Genomic DNA, 25,832 nt, shown 5'->3' with positions numbered 1-25,832 from the left:
AGATTTTAACTTGGGAGAGGATCCAGCCAGGTACCTACTGCACTATTCTGACTATTCTAGGGAACGCTATAAACACTCTATGTTGGTTGACCTGTTAAAAGCTGTTCAGGCCTGTATATCATCACTCTGGAAACAGGAAACCCCACCCCCCCTCCCTCTCCACGTGGTTGAATAAAATTGTTGAAATTCACTCAATGATAAGTATCATGGCATCACTTCATGACAAGGAAGAAAGGTTCTGTCTTAAATGGTTCTGTTGGACCCTTCTTACTTGCTCAAGGAAATATGCATCGATTGCGAGACTTCCCTTTCCTCTCTCCGTATTAAGCCCCCCTTTTTTCTCCCCTACTCCCCTTTTTTCCTTTCTTTTTATTTATAAGTTGGTTTCACTTGTACATATTTTGCTGAGAAGTTGTCTTCTGTGGTGGCATTATGTTAAAAACACAGATGAGATGCATATGTTCTTTGACCTGCTATCTAAGTCCTGACTCTGAAAATAGCTTTTACACTCATTGAACCAGAAGGATCATTATTTTGTCTAGTATGATGTATTGCCGTGGAAATGGCTTATGCTGCACCCTGTGCTTATCTTTGATGTATTCCTACCTGTATGTAAAATTTTTAAATAAATGTTAAAAAAAAAAAGAAATCACGTAACAATGAAAACTGTGTTTGGTAGGTCCAATTTGATCATTTTTGGTATCAAAAACTGGTTGAAAGTGACTGAAAATGGATGAAATTGCCTGTAGATTGCATGTGTATAGCCAGAATTACATTGTAAATTTAAAAATGTTTAAAGAACCTTCTCTTCTGAGGAAGAACAGTAAGGTACGAAATACGTAGTACTTTAATTGAAGTTTAATTGAAGTTCAGGACAGTAGTGGTGGTGTCTTCCCTTTGCAATGAAATCATTAGGGAGTGAGGAGCTGGACTCCAGCTTTGACTAAAATTGTGCTCACAAACATTTATGGAGTTTAGTTTTATCAGTACAAATTGGTGTCACTGTGCTGAACTACAGGGAGAAAAAGCCTTTACCCTTGGAGTGGGTCCTCCACCCAGCCACAAGGTTTAACTGCTTGTTTTGCCTAAGGGATGATGAATAAGGTGATATTCTTACCATATTCCTTGCTTCCCTAACAACCACAGCCTCCCCCCATTGTCTGACACTCCCAAGCCTCACTGCAAGGGATAAGTTTTAGTTTTACTGGAGTAGGGATTTAACTATAAAGTGAACCAGTGATTTGCACATATAAGGAAAAACATTAGGTTCAGTTACTTGCCGACCCATTTTCTGCTTAGTTCAGTTTAAAATCACCTTCCCAATGCACACTCACCTCCATGTTTGCCTGACAGAGAAATGTTTTCGGTTTTAAGCTGACATGGATGGAGCTTACATGGGGCTATGTTCTGTCCTGCCATGCCCAATTTATAGCACTCAGACCTATTGACCACTCAATGTTATGTGATTGGATGGTGGGAAGAGAGACATAGTACACAGCACTTTCAACATACATGGAAGTACTAGGCATTTACATAACTACAGTGACTGAAGGAATGAGCAGGAAAGGGAAAGGGAAGTGAGTATAAGCAGCGTGGAGTGGAAAATTAAAATATATTTAAACCTATTCACTAAAATCTCACATATGAGTAAACAAGTTAATGTGATTTTAGTCACTTTCAATATATGAAAATCTGCAGCTTTCACAATATTAATATCTTCTGTTTGTTCAAGTACCTCCTATTTTATATAGGGTGACAAGGCTTTGTCTTTCTGTTGTGCCCCTGCCTTGTCACCCTGTCACTCAAGCTTTCAATGGCCACCTAATGAACATTATACAAAATTGGTCTAGTGTTGTCACTATGAAACCGGTCCTGAAAAATTCCATTCAGCCATCTATGAGTGGCATGCATGTGGACAGTAAGTGACTCCAGAGAGGTTGCAGGAAAACATTAATAGCACTTTATGATACACTGTGGGAGTTATATACTAAAACTGCATGGTGAAAAATCTGGTGCGACTTTGTATAGAAACCAATCAGCTTTTTTCATCCCATTGGGCTCATGAACAAGTCCATTGGGGTGAAATGTATTTAGGAAGTGTGGCTTCCTAGGTGGAAACTATGGGGGGGGGTATTTACTAAAACTGGAGAGTGCAAAATCTGGTGCAGCTCTGCATAGAAACCAATCGGCTTCCTGGTTTTAATGTCAAAGCTTAATTGAACAAACTGAAGTTAGAAGCTGATTGGCTACTATGCACAGCTGCACCGGATTTTGCACTCTCCAGTTTTAGTAAATCAGCCCCATAGTCTCCACCCATGAAACCACACTTCCTAAGTTTTAGTAAATCCCCCCCCTCGGTGTTTCAACATACTAAATGTCATTCAGTTAGGGTTTATATCTATTTAAGTTAAACTGTTGATTTACAAGTGTATGAGCAAACCATATGGACATTTTAAATAATGTGTTTCTTGGAAATGGACTGATAATTAAAGGCTTGAATATTAGTTCATATTTCTTTCCTTCCAATGACAGATTGCATGGGTATGACTGGCTTTTATCAAAGATGTTTACTTTTCATTTAGAGGCATTTTATATGCTACAGCTATTTTCACACATATAAAAAGTAATTTACTTGCCTAGCGCCAGTTGGGAGTATGAAAAATAAATTGTATGGCAGTGATACTGCTTCGTTCAAAGAGTAGGGAGCCACTAATCAGGTAAGACTGTATTGAGAAGAGAAGTAACCTCAGAAAGTAATTTGCAGCTCAACAGCATACAAGAAAATTGCAATAAACAACAAATCTACTGAATATATATATGAAATGGTGAACATGTTGACATAATTATGCTTCAATCCACAAAGCACAGCATTGACAACGCACATATAAAGATATATGTGTATTTCCCCTTCCTCCACTTTTTATATTGCTATTTTTTAAATTCTTCTTTTTCTTGGTTATTATTTCTTGCATGCTGCTAAGGAATAAAAAGATGTGGGTGTTTTGGGAAAAAGAAATGTCTTTTTTTATGACCGGAGCTCTTAGGCAAACAACTAGGTACACAGATGAATTATAAGTATGAGAGCTGTTTTACCTGCCAAAGAATTTGTATTTCCATCCACTCAGTACTGAGATTTCACAGCTCTGCCACACAGCACAATCCTGCCAGGCAGGGAAAGGTGTTTGATTCCCCACTGCAGTTTAACTTTCACTGTCAGACCTTTTCTCCATCTCCATCCTGTGACTTTACAGCTAAAGGGGAGGTAGCTCATCTCTCTGTCACTCTGCTCTTTCCTCCTATTAGCATGCCTATTGCACTACAAAACATCCGGTTGGCTTCATGTGCTACTTCTTTCTCCCCCTCTCTGAATTTCCATGTATAGGGACTGCAAGATGTTGCTACCTGGTCAAATACAGGTACTTACATTGCTTGCATTGAAAAAAAATACATGAACCCGTTGTCACTTGTGTAATATATATGTAAGGCAGCAAAAGAGGGGGCTTTAATGCTAACACACTGCACACGTGCATCACTGGATGGCCAATGTTTCTGTGCTAAAAAAGCTCTCACTGCCTGCTTCCAGTACAGGGATCAAGCTGTCAAAGAAAACTTTCAGTCCCCACTAACGATTGGTAGCTGATGGGACCAGCCACTGATCATGTGATCACAGTAACAGCCAATCACAGTGGTTCCACAATCACTGATCCTTCCTGTCCCCTAGGTGTTGCAAACGTTTTAAAGGGACAGCGGGGCAGGCAGGAATGGGGATAATGATGTACAATGAATACAGTGCTACAATAATGTATATCATCTGGCACTTCAGTTTTGTTTAATCAGGTGCTTGGTTTTATATATATGTAGAACTATGTGTAGCGCTACAAACCCCCCTCCCCGAAGCTGCTGTTCATAATGGGTTCTACGTTCTGACACAACTCTTTAGGCTGATTAAATAATAGAGCACAAAAATAAGCCACAAACAAACAACCAATGATAGATGTAGTAAATTGTAGCAAAGCAGAATGAATACCCTACACATACCAACAAACAGGTGAATGAATATGTTAGGTTAACTGACAGGAATATTAGCCTCACCTACGGCCATTCACTTACACTGCAATAAGACTAAACCCCAATAGACTAGTATGCACAAAATTGGTAAGAACAGCATCAACTGTGAGACCATAAATGGCACATAGAAAAGCCTCAGTGTAACTCTAGGTAAAAGCTATACAGAAATGTCCTTACGTTCACTCTGTGCATACAGTCCTTTAGTGAGTGGGCATACACGCTCTTAACAAACGGGTACCCCTGGAGGTGACTGCAAAATACCTGGTGGCTAACTGTAAGTGTTGGCTAGCTTTCACTGGGGCCCTTCTGTAGGTGTTGCACATGTAGCTGTCCCTTAAGAACTGTACACAAGGGATGGCTGATAAGCTGTTAAGCAAGGGCAGTCTCAGTTTGTATTAACTATAGGAAGCAAAAGGTTAAGCTTGATAGTTACGATCAACACTCCCAGTGCAACAGATCATTTTCAGTACGCTTGGCAATCAGTTGTCCCAGAGGTCTCAGTCCTCACAAGGTTCAGTCTCTCAGCTCCATTCCCAGCTCAGCAAACAATCTTTCTGCAGCACAGTTCTCAGGCTCCCATGGACACAGCGAAAGCACCCAATCTCTGTACAGGCTCTGTGTCCTCTGACGCAGTGCACAGACCCTAGCAACAGGTCTACACTGTCTCATTCACCTTTGCTGGTCTGCCCAGATCCCTGCACATTTGCCCAGGAAAAGTTCTCTCGCTCCTTTGGTGAGCAGGGAATCCTGGGTTTTGAAGTCTACAGCCCAATAGGCTTCATTCACTTTTATTGTGTTCTCCTTTAAAGACCACAGTTACCATGATCCTTGGTGTCTGCATAGCAAGTTCCTCCTTTCCGCCTCTGATTGGTTCAGGTCCACTGCAGCCAGGACAGATGGGGGAGCAGAGGTGAGCTGGGGGATATTGCACAGAGCCATTCTGATTAAAGTACAGGGAAGCTGCAGCAGGGAAGTGAGGGGTGAGAGCTGGCTGCTGCAACACAGTGATGATGGGGAGAGGAAAGTGAAGGCAGAGAAGCACACCTTGCCAAATACAGTATATACAGTGTACATAAGGACTGATTTATCATGTTTTAGAGGCTACAATCCCACCCCTTTTTTTTGGGAGGTAGGTTTACATACCCCTCTTCTGACCATATAAATCCCTAGATGAAGTCAGGGTAACATAAGTTCCCACCGGCTTGACCCTTGACATTAAGGGAATTAAGAGTGTGCAGAGTTGGGGAGGTGTGGAGGAGACCAGTCACTCAGGATACAGCTAAGTGGCTCAGAAGAGCAGCCTCCTCAATAGGAAATGCTGTTGCTGCCATAGTTATTATTATTATTATTATTATTATACAGGATTTGTATAGCGCCAACAGTTTGCTCAGTGCTTTACAATTTAACAGGAGACAATACAGCAACAATACAGTTCAATACAAGAGGAATAGGAGGGCCCTGCTCCTCAGAGCTTACAATCTAGGAGGGAGGGGCTAGTGGTACAAAAGGTAGTAACTGTGGGGGATGGACTGGTAGGAAGTGTAGAGGATTCCATTATTAGCTGACGGCAGCATAGGCTTCCCTGAAGAGATAGGTTTTCAGAGATCGCCTAAAAGTGAGCGGAGTAGGCGATAGTCTGATAACTTGGGGTAGAGAATTCCAGAGGATGGGGGAATCTCTGGATAAGTCCTGGAGACGAGCATGGGAGGAGGAGACAAGGGAGCTAAAGAGCAGGAGGTCGTGCGAGGAGCGGAGAGTACGGTTTGGGTGTTATTTGGAGACAAGATCGGTGATGTAATTTGGGGCAGAGTTATAAATGGCTTTGTATGTTATTGTTAATGTTTTGAATTTTATCTGTTGGGCAACGGGAAGCCAGTGGAGGGATTGGCAGAGGGGTGTGGCTGATACAGAACGGTTAGTAAGGTGGATGAGTCTGGCAACAGAATTCGTGATACACTGAAGAGGGGATAGCCTGCAATTAGGTAGGCCAATGAGGAGGGAGTTAAAATAGTCAAGGTGAGATATAACAAGGGAGTGCATAAGTTGCTTAGTAGTTTCTGAGGTTAGGAATGGGCGTATCTTGGAGATGTTGTGGAGGTACAAGATTTGGACAGTGATTGGATTTTGGGCTGAAAGGACAGATGGGAGTCTAGGATTACACCTAGTACCCTGGCATGAGGGGTGGGACTGATAGTTGTATTGATTTTGATGGAGAAGGCGGGGGAGGGGGCACGGGCTGGAGGGAATACTAAGAGCTCAGTTTTGGAAAGACTGAGTTCAAGAAGTGGAGTGACATCCATGCCGATATGTCACTTAGTAGGTTAGTAATGCGAGAGGAGACTGAAGGGGTGAGGTGAGGGGTAGAAAGATAGATTTGTGTGTCATCAGCATAGAGATGGTACTTAAAGCCATGGAAGTTTATCAAGTGACCAAGGGAGGAGGTGTAGATGGAGAAGAGTAGGGGTCCAAGGACAGAACCTTGAGGGACCCCAACAGAAAGAGGAAGTGGAGAGGAGGAGGCAGAGTTATAGGTAGCGCTAAAGGAGCGCTGTGATAGGTAGTAGGAGAACCAGGAGAGAGCAGAGTCTCGGAGGCCAAGAGAATGAAGTTTTTTGAGGAGGAGGGGATGGTTAATCGTATCAAAAGCCGCAGAGAGGTCAAGTAGTGAGAATATAGAGTAGTGGCCATTGGTTTTAGCAGTTAGTAGATCATTAGTGCGTTTTAGTAGGGCAGTTTCAGAGGAGTGTAGTGAGCAAAAGCCAGACTGTAAAGTTATAGAATAGTATAGTTATAGTTACCAGGCCACATTTATTGATCAATTATAACCAAAAGGAGCTGACAGCTGCATTAAAAATTTGGTATGCCCAAACAGAAGCTTCAAAGTTGTATTAAACCCAAAACCAAAAATGTATTATATTGCAGCTTACCAATCATTAGATGTGGTGGCTGCAACAGTTTTCTTTTTTTAGGCTTATTTCCATCTGTTTTCACCTGGTGATCTGGTAACACACCTCCTGTATTAGTGAGGCAACACTCTGGGGGAATGAGCACAGGACACAGCAAACAGCAGCATTGTCAGTCTGGGGAAGGGGAGTGTTAAATGTATTAGCAGATTTGAATACAGTAACAAATTGAAGCCAAGCTGCGGCGCACACTTTATAATCAATTATAGCAAAGTTTTTTTTTCCTTTTGGCATAATGGTTTTACATGAATAAATAAAAGCTGATCATAAAAATTGGTAAGCTGCAATACAATAAATGTTTGCTTTTGGGTTTAATACTGCTTTAACCACTTGCCCTCCTGAGGATTTACCCCCCTTCCTGACCAGGTAATTTTATGCGGTACAGTGCTGCGTTACTTTAGCTGACAATTGCGCAGTCATGCAATGCTGCATCCAAATGAAATTTACGTCCTTTTTTCCCATGAATTGAGCTTCCTTACGGTGGTATTTGATAGCCTGTGCATTTTTTATTTTTTACGCTATAAAAAAAAAAGACCGTCCATTTTCAGAATAAAACAATATTTTTGACTTTTTGCTATTAATCATGTCCAGTAAAAAATTTTTAAAATCTAATTTCATCATAAATTTAGGGCAAAATAAATTCTGCTACATGTCTTTGCTAAAAAAAAATCCCAATAAGTGTAAATATAGCGTTTAATTTTTATTAGTAATGGCAGTGATCAGCAACTTATAGAGGGACTGCGGAGGACATTCTGACACTGGAGGGAACTGACTTGGTGTCACTGACATCCCCAGTGACACCAATACAGTGATCAGTGCTAATAAAAAGTACTGACACTGTACTAATGACACTGGGCAGGAAGGGGCTAACATCTGGGGTGATCAAAGGGTTAACTGTGTGCTGTGTGTGTTTTACTTGTGTCTGTGTCCATGTGCTTCACTGTAAGCACACTACTTTGCATTACTGTGCTGTGCACAGCCATCCACAGCAGTGTGCATGAGCTGACAGGTAGGAGAACTGTTTTGTTTACAAACAGTTCTCCTATCCATCGGAGATGCTCAGCAATCACTGGCTGGGACCCAGTGATTGACCGCCGCGGCCGAGAATGGCAGCGCGGGTAGGGCACGCATGCGCCCCCTATCCACGTGATTTTGCACACCCGTGCCACCTTGTAGCAGTAAGCCTTGAAAGAACAACATTTATTTTTGCTAAGCCACTGTGCAGCTGACTTTGTTTAAATTAAAATACTTTTTTTCATATTTTTTCAATTTTTGTTACATCTCGGAGGTGCTGTTCTCCTGCAATCTCACTGAAGCCTTTTCTCATATGTAGTACAATGTTAACCACTGAAGATCCAGCCGTTTTTGTGTTTATTGAAAGTCAGCAGCTACAAAAACTGTAGCTGATGACTTTTAAAAAACACACATGTACCTGTCCCAGGGTCCAGCGATGTTCTCACCCAAGCTGTCCCCTTCTCTCCTTCTTCTCTCCACGGTGCTGGCATCTCAACTTTTTACACCAGGCTGTAACAGCTTGCGACCTCACAGCCAAGTGCCCACTGCGCATGCGCAAGTTGCACTGTGCATCCTGATTGGTCCGGCAGTCTTCTTGGACCTGTGAAGGTTCCCAGGAGATTGCAGGAGGAAGGAGGAGGGCCAAGCTTCCGCCTCACTTTGCCCGGTAAACTGAGCCGGAAGTGGGAGTGGGTACCTGTCAAAACTGGGTATCCGCTCCCCTCCAAAAGGTGCCAAATATGGCAGTGGAGGGGGGAAGAAGGCAAACAAGTGGAGCTTCCTTTTGGGTGGAACGTCACTTTAATAAAATTTCTCAGGATGGGGGAGGGGGTGTTCTAACAGTGACAACAGTGTACTATGCTTGCATAATGTATTTTGAAATGGGCACTTGTAGTATCCATCAAAAGCTTGTGTAGCAGAGTGAACACAGGCTTACAAGGGGAGTCAAGGACAGCATGTTGTAACCCTATATACAGATATATATCTATACAGATATATATAACAGAGTGCCTTAACAAAGACCTTCATGGAATGAGGACCAGGTTTTATTTTTAAAGTGATACTAAAAAATTTAAAAATTTATTAATAACATGTCATACTTACCTGCTCTGTGCATTGCTTTTACACAGAGCAGCCCCGATCTGGCTCTTCTCAGGTCCCCTTCCGGAGCTGCTGGCTCCTCCCCCCTGATGAGTGCCCTCATAGCAAGCTGTTTGCTATGTGGGCACTTCTGCATGCTCGCTCCCGAGTCCTGCTAGACACACAGAATGTGGCTCAGACCTGCCCTTGCCCCCTCCTCACTGGCCGTGATTGACAGCAGTGGGAGCCACTGGCCTCCCACTTCTGTCTCTGAGCCAATGAGGAAGGAGAGAGCCAGGAAAGCAGCACATCGTGCACATCGCTGGCTGAAGATGGGGCTCAGGTAAGTATGGGGAGGGGGGCACATTGAAGGGGTTTTACATTCATGCATAGAATGGAATGCATGAAGGCAAACAACCTTCAGTCTTTAGAACTGCTGCAGGTTTGAAGATATTGGAAAATACTTTTTAAATGTCACTAACGTGATCAATGAGATTTAATGACTGGGACATGCAGTTTAGTTATTTATCCCTATACAGTTTGGCTAGCAATGCAAACGGTTTCTGTTATTTAGTTTAAGAAGTAGAAAAGTCCTGTTTCTGTTTTACCCTCAGGCAGCTGAATGACTAGGCAAAGACACTCATGTAAACTTTTACACTTGTACTAATCTGAGGATGAGAACATTTGGCTTTCTTAAATGGTACATTTCCTCGTTAACTTTAATTGAACCTGACTCGTCTCCTAAGTGTGGTGCTGTGAAGTGGTTCATGGACAGGTCAGTGAGCTGATATGGCATCTATTTACAAGATTCACAAAACTTACTCTGCTTGGCTGATCCTGGCTGCTCCTGCAACTGGAAGACTGAGAGACGATTTACACCTCCACAGACAGAACCTTTCTCTCCCTTGCACTCGTTGTTGCATTCTTCTTCTTTGGCATGGATTGAGGGCAGGCTGTTGCCACAGTAACACTCAGATCCATAGGCTAAACCAGCATAGAGATACGTTCTGATAAAAGAAAAATGCATGAATGATTTAGCATCTCATTGTCATCAGGTTGAATAAAAATAGCTCAATAAAAGTCGAACCTTTTTTTTAAACCTTTTTGGTTACCTGGTACAAAGCTGTGCAACCTGATCAGAGTTTAAGCTTTTTTTTTTTTACTGTATATCATGGTCAAAACCTTCTTTTAATTTCTAACCCTTTGTAATTCTACCCAATCAGGTTGTATTGCTGTTTGTATGTCTGTTGGAAATACTCTTCCACTTTTCCTGTGATGGGGGACTTCAAGTGGTTGTAGACCTCAGATGTGGAAAATGAACAAAGCATATCCCTCTATAGTGTGTACTTGTCTCGGTCCAGAGCACTAAGAATCCTTTCTGTCTGCTGTCTCCTTCCTCTGCTATTAGCATCTTGCCACTTCTGACAGGTTTCCCTGACAAAAAGAGAAAAATGTTGACGGGAGGGACCTCCAGCAGATAGACAGCTTCATCTCTGTTCCTGTGTGCTGTGTGAAGGGAGGTGTGTCCCTTCCCTCCAATCATCTCTCAGAGCTCTCCTCACTGATGTAACTTCAGCTCCCCACCCCCTGCTTTTCAGAGCTGAGAGATTCCGTGTAAATTCTGCACTTGGAATGGATGTAGGGGACAGACAGCCGCAGATAAACAGGTACAACTTATGTAGGAGGATTTGTTTCATCTCTCTTTATCGCCTGAGGCCAGTCACTTCACTGGATATATGGAGGGTTTTGCAACTACTCACCAATGGAATCACAGACAGCAAAAAAAAACATTGTCAGGCTTTTGTCTTTTTGTTGGCCGTGTCCCTTTCCTGTCCTGGTAGCATGTTTAATGCAGGAGAGAAAGTAGAACGCTACCTAATGGGGACACAAACAGAAATAAAGCCCAATCAGGGTTCATAACCCTTTCCAACCCTATAAACCCTCACACATGGCGATGAACTTTCATCATTCTTGCCTACAGTGTATTATATAACTTTGATTGTATTTAAAGCCAACTTCCAAGAAAGATTTTTATTGCATAGGTACCCTACATTGGTCCAGCTTGACACAATGCAAGTGTGTATATTTCATTCCTGATAGGCTACTGGGGAAGCTGACAATCACTGTAGTAAAAGAAGATGAGAGTCATACTCCGTAATTAACTCATTCTTGATGCTTTATTATTTTAGCAATAACGTGGTTGCATACATATAGGGGAAGATTTAATCAAAGCAATGCACTCAGAATCAGGTGCAGTTGTACATGGTAGCCAATCAGCTTCTAGCTTCTGCTTGTTCAATTAAGCTTTGACAATAAAACCTGGAAACTGATTGGTTTCTATGCAGAACTGCACCAGATTTTGCACTCTCCAGTTTTCGTAAATAACCCCCCCATAGTATGCACCTAGGAAACCACACTCCCTAAATACATTTCACCCCAATGGACTTGTTCATGAAACATGGGATGAAACGTGTTTGGGGCTCATTCATATCAGAACGCAGTGCAGGAATCCAGTACTACATGTGCAATTCCCACACCGCGTTCGAAACACACTGGGTGTGAAATCTGCTGCAGGTGTCAATATTTTCTGAAACCCAAAACACAGACCACAAACGCATTGTGTTTGCCTGCACTGTATTGCGTGGCACCGTAGTACCAAGAGATCTGGTGTAGTGCATTTTTTTAAAAGTAGTGCATGCACTACTCTTTTTGTGTGATCCAGTGCAATGTCAGTGCATTCAAATGAATGGGCTGAAAATCACATGGCACTGATTCGCACAGGAACGCAGACCACATTCCTGTGTTCTTCTGGTGTGAACCAGCCTTTAGGAAGTGTGGTTTCATGGGTGGAGACTATGGGGTTGATTTACTAAAACTGGAGAGTACGAAATCTGGTGCAGCTGTGCAGCATAGCCAATCAGCTTCTAACTTCAGCTTGTTCAGTTAAGCTTTGACAAAAAACCTGGAAGCTGATTGGTTTCTATGCAAAGCTGCGCCAGATTTTGCACACTCATTTTAGTAAATCATGCAGCCACTTTGTTGCTAACAAAATAAAGTATCAAAAATGAGCTAATTGCAGAGTGCGACTTTCATCTTTTTATATTCTCATGTTGGAGCAGAGACAGGCTACAGGAGGTTTGGGAACATTACAGGTTTGGAGTAGTGACATGAATTTGGGTATGTCCTTACTAATTACTGTAGTAGTCAGCGTGATCTTACAGTTCCTGCTAACGCTCTGCCCACTGACCTTAATAGTCATCTGCTCAGCACAGCTGCCATTCATTTATCAATGAATAAAAGGCATTCTCTGTTTGGAAGAGGTAGAGTGGAAGGGTGGGGACATCAAAATCTCCACCTCATCCAATCAGAGAACACTTTGTATTCATTGAAAAAATAAAAGGTGTTCTGTGAATGTGGCAGTGCCGAGCTACCCCCTGAAGGCAGTGTGTGCGGGAAGACCCTCAGCATAGGACCCAGAAGATTGCGGCTATTGCTGTAGTAGCGGAAACTGCTACATTTATTGTCAACGACCCATCAGGTATAAGATATGCATACTTCAATTATGCCAAACTGGTCCAATCTCCTAGATTGTAAGCTCTAATGAGCAGGGCCCTCTGTTTCCTCTTGTACCAAATTGTATTGTAACTGTAACAAGGGCGGACTGACAACTCATGGGGCCCCCGGGCAATAGAGGATCATGGGCCCCTGTGTCCTTGCCCAAACTCAAAAAAGCCTATGAAAAAGGTACCAGGGACATCTCATGGTGCCCCCTACTGACCCCGGGCCCTCGGGCAGTGCCCAAGTTTCCAAATGGTCAGTCCTCCCCTGAACTGTAATGTCTACCTTCATTTTGTAAAGCGCTTCGCAAACTGTTGGCGCTATATAAATCCTGTATAATAACAATAATAATATAATTTAAGAAAAGATCATTCCTGGAGTTCAGCTTTAATATCCAACTCCAGATAAATATTTTATTTTACTGCAAGTTTCACCAATATTACATATAAAACATACTGAGATACAATAATGCCATTTACAGTCAGGTCCATAAATATTGGGACATCGACACAATTCTAACATTTTTGGCTTTATACACCACCACAATTGTCCAATTACTTTTTGGTCCCTTAACAAGTGGGAGGCACATATGCAAACTGTTGTAATTCCTACACCGTTCACCTGATTTGGATGTAAATACCCTCAAATTAAAGCTGACAGTCTGCAGTTAAAGCACATCTTGTTCGTTTCATTTCAAATCCATTGTGGTGGTGTATAGAGCCAAAAATGTTAGAATTGTGTTGATGTCCCAATATTTATGGACCTGACTGTATATGCTGCATGTAAATTTTTAAAATGTGACTTAATACAACTTGTTTCTGATGAACCAATACAAATGGCAACTCTACTCTCATTCTCTCATTCATAGAAGAATAAGATACAAGAGGCTGAATAATGAAGAAGAATCAGTTCATGTGATCTGATTCTTTTTCTAGGTGTACTCTGTATATCCTGTTGCTTACGTTGATGGTGGTGCGGAAAATGTGGCTATCATATAGTTACCACAGTATTTAGATCAATGGGCCCAACAGCAATGATTTGTGGTACCCCCTCCAATGGACAGACAAGGACTCCAGCCTAAACATGTCCCTGATCTGGCCAGACAAGCTTTATATACAGAGTAGCTGTATGAGTGCCGCTTGCATTATTTTCTCCTCCGATGACCCCACCATCATATGGGGTTCTTATGAACTTCCCATGCCAGATTATTGACAAACAGCATCGCGCAATAACAATATTATTACAGAGCCTCACCTCAGTCCTGAAGAAAGCCCTAAGCATAACACATAGAGCTGAGTTGTAGCCCTATCCATAACTTTTGCATTCTGACTACCATAGAACTACTTTGAGACATGGTTTGTTGGGTTGTAATTCTGATGCACACTCATCGGCCACTTTATTAGTTACACCTATTTAATTGCTTGGTAACACAAATTGCTAATCAACTAATCACATGGCAGCAACTTAAAGCATTTAGGTGTCCGTTTATGAACCAGCGGTAATAGCTCGCTGCTCAGTTCTCCGGCATTCTCGGAGAACACAGTTCTCCTGTGAATGCAGTTTATGAAGCAGTTCTCCGAACGAAGGGAGAACGGTCTCCAAACGCTGGAGAACGGTCTACAAACTCTGGAAAACGGCTGATTTCACTATGATCTCGCGAGATTATAGTAAAAGATCAGTTTACTAAGCAGAGGTAAATTATTTCTGCTTAGTTTGCGGTCCCTCTGATTCTCCAGCTCTGGGCTGGAGAATCTGGAGGGAGAACACAGATCTCCAGAGAAGGGCTGACATGATCTCCTGAGTGTCATAAACTGTGAATGACCAGAGATTAGCTGAGATCTGTTGAATCGCAGCTATTCTCTGTGTCATAAACGGACACCTTAGGCATGTAGACGTGGTGAAGATGACTTGCTGAAGTTCAAACCGAACATCAGAATGGGGAAGAAAGGAGATTTAAGTGACTTTGAATGTGGTGTGGTTGTTGGTGCCAGATAAGCTGGTCTGGGTATTTCAAAAACTGCTGATCTACTGGGATTTTCAGACACAACCATCTCTAGGGTTTACAGAGAATGATCCAAAAAAGAGAAAATATCCAGTGAGTGGCAATTGTGTGGACAAAAATGCCTTGTTGATGTCAGAGGTCAGAAGAGAATGGGCAGACTGGTTTGAGATGACAGAAAGGTAGTAACTCAAATAACCACTCATTACACCCAAAGTATGCATAATACCATCTCTTAATGCACAACATGTCGAACCTTGAACCAGATGGGCTACAGTAACAGAAGACCACACTGGGTGCCACTCCTGTCAGCTAAGAACAGGAAGCTGAGGATACAATTTGCACAGGCTCAACATTGGACAATAGAAGACTGGAAAAATGTTGCCTGGTCTGATGAGTCTCAACATTCAGATGGTAGGGTCAGAATTTGGCACCAACAACATGAAAGCAAGGATCCATCTTGCCTCGTATCAACGGTTCAGGCTGATGGTGGTGGTGTAATGGTGTGGGGGATATTTTCTTGGCACACTTTGGATCCCTTTGTACCAGATGAGCATCGTTTATATGCCATGGCCTACCTGAGCATTGTCGCTGACCAGGTCTATCCTTCTATGACTACAGTGTACTCATCTTAAGATGGCTACTTTCAGCAGGATAATGCACCATATCACAAATCTCAAATCATCTCAAACTGGTTTATTGAACATGACAATGAGTTCACTGTACTTCAATGGACTCCACAGTCACCAGATCTCAATCCAATAAAGCATCTTTGGGATGTGATGGAACGGGAGATTCGCATCGTGGATGTGCAGCCGACAAATCTGCAGCAACTGTGTGATGATATCATGTCAAAATCTCTGAGGAATGTTTCCAACACCTTGTTAAATCTATGCCATGAAGAATTAAGACAGTTCTGAAGGCAAAAGAGGGTCCAACCTAATACTAGCAAGGTGTACCTAATAAAGTGGGCAATAAGTGTTAATTTGACTTAATGGCTGGAAATTGCAGGTTGGGCACTAGGGGGTCCTGCTAGTACTATAGGAGGATGCTGACCTCTATGTTTTTATATGCAATTTTAACATTTACAGTATTTTGGAATAAAATACAATTTATTGATATGGAATTAGAGGGTCAATGCACACTGGATTTAGAAAATGCTGCTTCTACAGGAGGTTTGAGTTTTACCTGTAGAAGCATTTCAATGTGCAAACATTTTCTAAAAATTGCTAAATACTCCTAAATGCTCCTAAACACGTGTAAAAAAACACTCTATATTTATGTTCATTCCTTGAATAGATGAGAATGACATAATCCTCAGCCCACCAGCTTCACCCACAGCCTCCCAGGATACACATTATACATCTCTGGAGGCTTTAGGACAGTTTCCATGCAATCTTTTAATCTCACACTTGTGCAGCATCAAAGGCTACCTGAGTGATCAGGAAGTGAAAAACATCTCCTGAATTCAAGATGGCGATGTGCTTATGTAATGGTCAGTGGTGCTGGGGTGTGCTAGAAGGTCTATTGATGCTGGTTTCTGGTGGATCTATTTTCACTGGAGGAGATCCCTTTTTTGCATGGGGGTATGTTGTTGCTGGGGGGTCTTATGTTGCTTGGGGTCAGAGGGATCCTCTGTTGAGGGAGAGGTCTTCTGTTGCTGGCTGCTGGAGTGCTGGAGTATCTATTAATGCTCGCTGCTGGGAGTTTTGTTGTTGCTGCCATGGGTCTGATGTTGCTGGGATGGTATTTTGTTGTGGGGGTCCATTGTTGTGGGGAGGGGGTCTAAAAGGGGTGGTACTGGGAACAGAGCAGTCTTTAAGGAGGGGCAAAAGGGGAAGCTGCCCTGGGCCAACTCATTGTTGTGAGGCCCAAAGCAGCTGTCCCATATTTGCCAACTGTACCAGTTTAAATTCCCTTGTCCCTGGAAGTTTTTGTCCCAGGCTGTGCTTGATATCTCAGTGTGAAGTGCTGTCACTTATGCTGCCCAACTCTGTCCTATTGCTACATATAGATGATTCATGTGTGCAGACCGCGTCTGCATTCGCATGTAAATAGCTGAGGCAATGTGGCATTCATGTGGCATTCATATGTAAATAGCGATTACAATGTGGCATTCATATGTAAATAGTGGCAGAAACCTGGCATGCACATCTATATTATGTCCCCTCCCCCCCGTTCCAGCCACCAACACTGGTGGGTCCCCTAACTTTCTCAGTTCATGGTGTACAGGCAGTGAGGAGATGATGTGCTGTAACCTTCAACAACCAATCAGTGAGATGTATTTAAATGCTGTAACCTCTAGCAGCCAATCAGTGAGTGGTAACAATGTGCCATAACCTCTAGCAACCAATGGGTAAGCTGTAATGATGTGCAGTAACCTCAAACAACCAATCAGTGAGCATTAATAATGTACAGTAACCTCTAGCAAACAACCAGTGACTAGTAATGATGTGCAGTAACCTGTAGCAACCAATCAGTGAGCAGTAAGGATGTGCAGAAACCTCTAGCCACTGCTGGGCTTGCTGAACTGTGAATCAGTGAGCAATAATGATATGCAGTAACCTCTAGCAACCAATCAGCAAGCAGAAATCATGTGCTGTAACCTCTAGCAACTAATCAGTGAGCCAAAATGTGTGCTGTAACCTCTAGCAACCAGTCAATGAGCGGTAACGATATGCTGTAACCTCCAGCAATCAATTGAAATTGCTGCCTGATCTGCTGCAGTGAACTGATTTTGAGTTTAGCTGCTATTTATTGTATGTCTCAGAGCAGGTTGAGAGCAAAATTTCATGGGGGGCCCAAGAAAATGTTTGGCTACGGTCCAATCAATATTAAAGACGGTCCTGACTGGGAAGTGAGCAGGTACGACACCAAGGGACTGTGCTCAGAGGTGTGTAGGGGACAGAGACAAGGGGTGAGATAGAGGGGGAGTTCCTGAACCTATTCTCTAAGAAAAATAAGCCCTGATAGCCTGATGAAATTCCTCTTAAAGATAAGCTCCATGTCATTATTGAAGGTTAGTTTTTGGTGAGTGCAGGGCCGGTGCTTCCACTGGGCAAACTAGGCGACCGCCTAGGGCACATTGCCACTTAGGAGCACCTGGGCGCAGTACAGGCCAGCACTTTCTCTGTTTGGAACGCCGCCACATCATGAATGATCCTCCACCTAAGGGGAGGTGCAGCAGAGAGGAGGAAGAAAGGACAAAGGAAGATGCTTGGTGTCTGGGGCCAGTGTATCAGCTGAGCAGTGTACCTCTCAGACTCACTCCCTCATTGCAAGGTGGCCTCTGATGATCACTGTAGAGTTCCAGCCCTTCTCTTCCCATTCATCAGTGGAGGCAGAGCTGCGCCTGTGGAGGAATGTAATGTCTGACTCTGTCTCTTGTCTGTGTGAGTGTGACCCGACCAGCCATACATCACATGTGCAATATGTCAGTGAGAGATGACATCCATCACAATCCCAAAACCTGCTCTTCTAGTGCCTGCTGGGCCTGCTGATCTGTGTCAATATCGGTGGTGGTGTGTTGCATTGCATCTGTCACTGTGTGGGACTGCTCAGTTCAGGTGTTGTGTGTGTGTGCTGGGCTGCCTGCTGTTGCAGTGTTTTATCTCACCCCATTGCCTGGGGAGTTCCAGCCTGGGATCTGTCAGAGTGTGGATCCATCATCCACCACTCACTGCAACTGTCACCCTGCCACTGCCAGCCACAGATACTGTCTGTCCGGGACACTGATTTTGTTTTTAATTATGGTGCTGGCGGCATCTTATGGCACTTAGTTTTACAAATTAAAAGAAATTTAGCAGTTTCATGTATTGTTAATTTAATATTTTCTGCTGTTTTTAACATTTTTTTTTTTGGGGGGGGGGGGGAGGGGGGCACAAGTAACCAGTCTTGCCTAGGGCACAACTTAATCTACCACCAGCCCTGTGTGTGTGCAACCTATAAGTATTAAGTAAATAGTTTTGTTATGAATATTGACGCTGACATCCTATGTGCAGAGAGGAGTAATAAGTACAAATTGCTTTCATAGGATACCTGCAATCTGTTCAGCATCTAGCCAATTAGTAAAGAATCCCTTAGATCCTTTATCAGTCCATTTAGGGCATTACAGAGCTCTTAGCAAGTTTCCCTGTAATGTTCCAGCCTTCACAATTGCTTCTTCTTCAGTGCAATCTTGAAAAAATCAATTTAATGTAATTGAAAAAAAAATGCCCACATGTGCTGATTTTTCAAGAAATGATCCAAATAGAGTCTTCACTGACTAAAAATATTGTATGTTACCAAAATATGTTGGAAAATTGACATGCAAAAAAAAAAATTGCTTATCTAAAAGTAAATACTACAAACCTCTACAGTTTTTCTGGCCACATTTGTTTTTGATCTTTTGTACAAACAACCTATCTTAAAGTGACTCTGACTTTGTCACTAGATTAAAAAAGGTTTCCATCGAAAGGAAAGAGTTAATGCTAACCAGCTCTGCTGGCCTGCCAATCTTCACTTACATGCACTAATTTTTTTTTCCATTCAACCAGTGGGTTGAACACACACACTAATGAAAAGATCCAATTCCAAAGTGATTCCAAATCACTTCCATTAAGTTATTGTACTCTGACAGTGGGGTAACCTTCCAGCCATCAAAATACATTGATCAGCGCTGCCGGCAGCATTGATTTATCAGGAACAACCCTACAGGCTGGTTGTACATAAGTTGATCAATAGACTGACTTCTGTGCAACCAGCCTGCCCATACATGGATCAAAATTTGGCCGCTCCAGCAAAGACTGGCTGAATTTTGATCCATGTGTGAATTTTTTGGGACTGTTTGTTGTTTTTTGGGACTTATTTGTCGTCCATATTTTTCGCCATTGATCGTATTGTCTTTTCATTTATTCTTTATTGCATTCACTGAACACTTGAAGTCTTTTCATTTATTGGCCACGGTTATTTTAGTTATCACTCTTTTATGTCATTTTTATATCGCCATTTCACAAAATGTTTCGTATATTTTTCTTTTATGTTATTCTCATTTATTCACTGTACACTAGATGTTTTTTATTCACTATTTGGCCATGTTTCATTTTTATTCTTATGCTACTTTTTTATAGCGATTTTGGTTCTATATGATATCTTTATGCTATTTATCCACTTGCACTTGATGTTTTTGCATTCACTGTTTGACCACGTTTTTCTCCTTATTGTCACTTGTTACACATATTGTGAATTAACCTGTAGACATTCCTTTGCACACTAGTTACATGGTTTATGTGGATTGTTCACTCATTCATCTATCAGTACTTTTTTTTATTTATGTGTTATTGTTCATTTAGGTTTACTCATTTTTAGGGCAAGTATTGCAGCACCATCTTTTTTCACATATTATTCTCATTATTTGATTATAGTTAGGTGTTAGCGGCCACTTCATTTTTAGGTTAGTTAATTTGGCAGAGCAGTGGGCTTCTTTTCCTTTTTCATACTGTGGGGATGTTTTTCAGCGGTAGGAACTGGGAGACTTGAAAAGATGAATGCAGCAATGTACAGAGACATCCTTGATGAAAACCTGTTCCAGAGCGCTCTGGACCTTAGACTGGGGCAACGGTTCATCTTTCAACAGGACAATGACCCTAAGCACACAGCCCATATAACAAAGGAGTGGCTGCGGGCCAACTCTGTGAATGTTGTGGAGTGGCCCAACCAGAGCCCAGAGTCAACTGAACAATCTCTGAAGAGATCTGAAAATGGCAGTGCACCGACGCTCCCCATCCAACCTGGTGGAGCTTGAAAGGTATCCAAAGAAGAATGGGAGAAATTGCCCCAAAATAGGAGTGCCAAGCTTGTATAATCATACTCAAAATTACTTGAGGCTGTAATTGGTGCTAAAGGTGCTTCAATAAAGTATTGAGCAAAGGATGTGAATACTTATGTACGTGTGGTTTTTTTCGTTTTTTATTTTTAAAAAATTTCAAAGATTTCAAAAGGAACTTCTTTCATGTTGTCATTATGGGGTATTGTTTGTAAAATTTTGAGGAAAAAAATGAATTTAATCCATTTTGGAATAAGGTTGTAACATAACAAAATGTGGCAAAAGTTAAGCACTGTGAATATTTTTTGGATGCACTGTATGTACTTTTGTAATGTTAAGTCATTCTTTTAACATTGTTTCTTTTTTTTTTTTTGGGCAAAAATCACTTTATGTGGGCCACAAACGGATAGTCTGATTGCCCATTCTACATTAGATTCATCAGCAACTATGAAATTTGAAGGCATTCCTAAAAAACTCTTTCAATGTCAATCTATTCAGGTAGACACAGTAAACATTTATTGATAAGTTTAAATAGGAATACACAATATTAGTAAGTACAGTTTAAAAGATCAGCCAAGACCTCTAGGTTTTTGGGTTTAAAGTTGAGTCCAACGTGAAAATTAAACATCATAAGGCAAATGTATCTTAGGACCTTAGGTCTTTGCACCTTCCTGAGAATAGCAAAATAACTGAAAGTCCGTAAAGTTGGTAAAATCGATAATTGGTTATATTTAGTGGAACCTCCGTTTTAAAGAGGAGTTTCCACTCAAAAGCGAAAGCTCCATTTATTTGCCTCCTCCCCCCTTCACTGCCATATTTGGTACCGTTTGGGAGGGGAGTGGGTACCTGGTTTTGACAGGTACCCGCTTCCATTTTCATCTCAGTTCGCCGGATATTCAGCCCCTTCCTCCCTCCATCAGTCTCCTGGGAATTTGCACAGGTCCCAGGAGACTGCCAGACCAATTAGGAGGTGCAGCGTGACTCACCCATGCGCAGTGGGCACCAGGCTGTCACAGTGTGGTGCCCACAGTTCAGATGCCGGCGCCGTGGAGGAAAGAAGGGGAGAAGGGACTGTGCGGGTGAGAGTATTGCTGCACTCTGGGACAGGTAAGTGTGTGTTTATTAAAAGTCAGCAGCTACAGTTTTTGCAGCTGCTGGCTTTTAATAAACACAAAAACGGCTAGATCTCCGCTTTAAGAAAAGCTCTGCTTTCAGATTAGCTTAGTATTCTTCTTTAGTTCAAAATAATTCTAGAACTCATATATAGAAAGAAAGGTCAACTGCCACAAACAAAAATGTTAAATATATGTATTACTGATCACTGGAGTTCTGTTAAAAATAATTATATAGAAACAAATTAGTTGGTAGCTAAGAAATGTGAAATTATGCAGGTGGACACAGCAGGTTTTTATTTATTTTTATTAAAAAATAGGAATTGTTATAAACCCATATGCTATCCTCATACGGTGTGATAATTTATGTAAATCTAATATGACACTTAATTTTTCTTTCTGTGAATACCTTCATTTTTTATTTATTATTCTACATTGTGCTAAAACTCTTGGTTTAACATTAAAATGGAAATTTTAACCACTTTTCTACCAGAGCCATTTTTAAAGTTTTTGCACACAGGCCTGAAGATTTGTTAAAAATAGTTCCCAAAGTCAAAACTGATTCAACGCAGTACCAGTTGCAGCACCACTGCTCCCCCTCCTGGTCTCACTGGAGACTCTGGGCAGCGAGAGACATTGGCACCTGGGCACCAAAATTAACTTCAGTGTATTTTTTACTTAATGTTTAGGTTTGATAAACATATGTGCTAATTTCATGTGCAACTCCATAATTTTGTTCTCTAGGGTCTTTGCTTTCAAAAAATATGATGTTTTCTGAAAGCAAATACCCTAGAAAAGCCTTTCTCACCCTTTTCAACACAGAGGAAACTCTGAAATAACTTTCTGGTCTCAGGCAATCCCTGCTAAAAAATGACTTTAACTACAACTCATCATACATTAGGATGATGGAAAGTCGGAAGAATGTTACTTTCACTTGTGGTTACTGGAAAGAATTACCCCCTTACAGATAGCTAAAAAGATCAATGGTGTCAGTGGGAACATATCTGAGATGCAGAAATTACTAATTGCTTTAGGGGCCCCTAACAAACTCTGGAGGAACCCAGTTGAGTAACCCTGTGCTAGAGAATAAAATGATGGTAGTTGCAATTTTTTTTTAAGTTACATGATATGAGCGCATGTGTTTATCAAACCTATACATTCAGTAAAAAATACACATCTAAAAGATGAGGTTGCATCGAATAATTATATGATTCTAGCTTACTACTGACCAACAATAGGACTGAGTATACTCATTAACCAATAAAAATCACAGGCAACAAGAATTGAGTGGGCTGAGCAGTGATTCAATTAACTCTAGTACCCCAGGATTTTAAGTTTCTGGGGCTCTCAATAAAGACAATAAATATGTGTGCAGGTACCTGGGGGTACACACTAATTAGGACAGCAGCCACAATAAAGTAAGCCAGTGCTCTTCCCATACAGCTTGAAGCAACAGGTTCACCTTAAAGCTAACCCCAGCAGCTGCATATACGTATCTTACCTTCATTCTCCTGTTGCTCTGTATGGCTACAGTAATGGCTCTGTTCAGATATGACAGTACTGGTTGCCTGAGAGGTCAATCATCAAACACCACCTCTGTCTTGTATTAGCAAGGGTAGCTAGTGACATGCCAACTCATACCAAGAAATATCACAAACCTTTCTTCACTCTCGGAGGGCAAATGGAGGGGCAGGAGAGCAAAATTAATGTGAATATATGCTGCTGGGAGGAGAAAGGCTGCCATTAGGTGATATCTAGGCAAAGCAAAGCTTCATTTTAAGTGCCATGTTACACTGGCAAATCGGATTTTGTCATATATACTAATGGTTGTATATTGTAGCTGGGCTACAGACACCCTACATAGTCCAATCCAATGTAAACAAGTTCTAGGAGAGTCAATCTGAGATACTACAACAATCTTTCAAAACCAATCACTATTAGTCCAAATATACTGCAGATTCTTCAGTAGAATAGGGCAGGCTTTTTAAGGACAGCTGCTGCACCCAGGATGGCTCACAAACAGGTGAAACCAATCTAAAGGAAAAAAGAAAAGGGGAGCGCTGCTAGGAGTAGCCGTATTGTCAGAGGGTATAAAAAACTGATTTATTCTACTCACCTGATTTACAAGTGTAGTGTACTTTCATTAGGAGATGTTACTTGGTATTGAGTCTTCTTTTGTATGTAATCTTTCTTCTCTTTTAGAGTCTCCAAGCTGCCTGTCTCAGACACTTGTATGCAGGGGCGGACTGACAACTTATGGGGCCTCCGGGCAATAGGGGATCATGGGGCCCCTGTGTCCTTGCCCAAACTCAAAAAAGCCTATGAAAAAGGTACCAGGGGCATCTCATGGGGCCCCCTACTGACCCCGGGCCCTCGGGCAGTGCCTGGGTTTCCATATGGTCAGTCCGCCCCTGCTTGTATGTCAAGTGAGGAAAATAAACCTGTTTTTGTACCCTTTGATGATGCAGCTACACTTAGAAGTGCTCCCCTTTTCTTTTTTCCTTTAAATTAGATTTGGTGACACCTTGTCAATGGCAGAATCCCCAAGGTGGATCTTTCTTTCCCTAATGGGTGTCACTCATTCAATGGTCGAAACACAGTGAAACCTCACCATACAGCAAAATTTCACTGGATTAGCCAGTGAAGTTGTGATGCTATTGGAAAATAGTAATTTTTGTTTTTGACTGGCGAGCTGTACTCCATATTTACACAATCAAAGTGTAGCTGAAGGTCACCTTTCTGCACAGGCACTCTGACAATGACCAATTGTCATTTTTCTTAGATCGTAGAACACTGTTGCTTTGAGAGTCCTATCGTCCACATTTTCTGTAAAACATCCAACGTATGTACCTGAAAAAGGAAAAAAAATTGCATTAGCATAAAGCAAAGGCATTTTACATTAAAGTAACACATTCTCTGTTCCTAGGATAACCACACTGATTTACCATATTGTATCTGTGATGGAAGAGCATTGTCACCTAGGGGAAGAGTGTTAGGACTAAAGAAAACTCTTGTTTTTTTTCTGCTGGCTATAAATTTGTTAGCTAGAAAAATGAAAAAAAAAAAGAAGTTGATCCTCCCAAAAATGCAATGCCCTTGTCACTTTCTGTGAGCTGAACTGGAAGAATGAAACAATGTTGTTATCTTCTAATCTGTGAACTAGTAATCCTATTATTTCCCATCTAATGAACATGAACAAAGGTGGACATAATGTATTCCAGCTCAGGTGGCAACCATTACTTCCTTCATAGTTATAGTAGAGGAGTGGGTGTAGAAAAAAAGTGTGTTTTTGGTAAGATTTCCAGCTGAAAATAAAAAGGGAAGGAAAATAATGCCTGAAAAATTAAAATTAATGCAGCCACATCATCTACAGATTAGTAAATTGTAGTATAGTACGTTTTTTGTTTTGAAGTTAATATATTTTTTACATTTATCTGTAATGGCTACATTCAGCATTTATGGATTCAATCAAAAGTTGAAAAAAATAAAAAGTAGAATAGTTGTAGACTTGGCCCTGAAGCCATAATGCCTTGGCCCTGAAGCCATCTTAATTATCTTTCCTTTTTATACTATTCATTATACTGTTTCTATGCATATCTGTTTCTAAACACTATTTTAATTCCTGTCTCATTACTTGAAAAAACTAAAGTGATTGTAAAGATTATTATTTTTTTTTATTATTATTATTATTATTATTATTAACCCTTTTGCTGCCAGAGCCGTTTTAGCATTTTGTTTTGTACACATGGTTAAAAAAATCATTTTAGGCTTGAAGATTCCATGTTCTGTGTACTGTGGGAGACCAGATGAAGTGAATGGGTCCTGGGTTTAGTAACACATTAACTTTTTTTTTTTCATCACACAGGGGACACAAAGTCCCCTATATGATCATTTTTAGGTGACAGGTTCTCTTTATTGAGACATGCATGGTCTAAAAGACTCTGCATGTGTCCTCTGGCCTCCACTCAATGTATTGCAATGCAGACCACATTGCAATACATTGCTTCTCAGCTGTGTTAGTCAAAAAAGTGACAGCGGTGACCCGGAAGTGACGTCTCACACGTCACCTTCTGGGTTATGGTGCCCTCCATCTTCTGGAACACACCATGGTGCTCCCTGGGTCCACAATGGTCAAGTGGGCCTGGATACATGGCGGGAGCGCACCTGTGGGGTACCAGTACCAGGGGCTGTGGAACCGATCGGGCGGCAGCGCTACTACACAACTGCTTCCGCCT

General features: G+C 41.6%; 1 protein-coding gene across 2 annotated transcripts in view; it reads right to left on the bottom strand.

The window, feature by feature from the left end:
• Positions 1-25,832, bottom strand: part of WSCD1 (WSC domain sialate O sulfotransferase 1) — a 267,943-nt gene that overhangs the window by 134,993 nt on the left and 107,118 nt on the right. For both annotated transcript variants that reach the window (XM_089683784.1, XM_089683785.1), the window contains exons 3-4: positions 24,333-24,447; positions 9,948-10,132 (exon numbers count right to left, since the gene is read on the bottom strand). In XM_089683784.1, the coding sequence (XP_089539910.1) occupies positions 9,948-10,132; positions 24,333-24,447 (300 nt within the window). The remainder of the gene's footprint in view (positions 1-9,947; positions 10,133-24,332; positions 24,448-25,832) is intronic.

This window comes from Staurois parvus, unplaced genomic scaffold (genome assembly GCF_062004578.1).
Source record: "Staurois parvus isolate SC_StPar_1 unplaced genomic scaffold, SC_StPar_1.0 ptg000321l, whole genome shotgun sequence".
Lineage (NCBI taxonomy): Eukaryota > Metazoa > Chordata > Amphibia > Anura > Ranidae > Staurois > Staurois parvus.
This window is presented reverse-complemented; position numbering and strand designations above follow the sequence as displayed.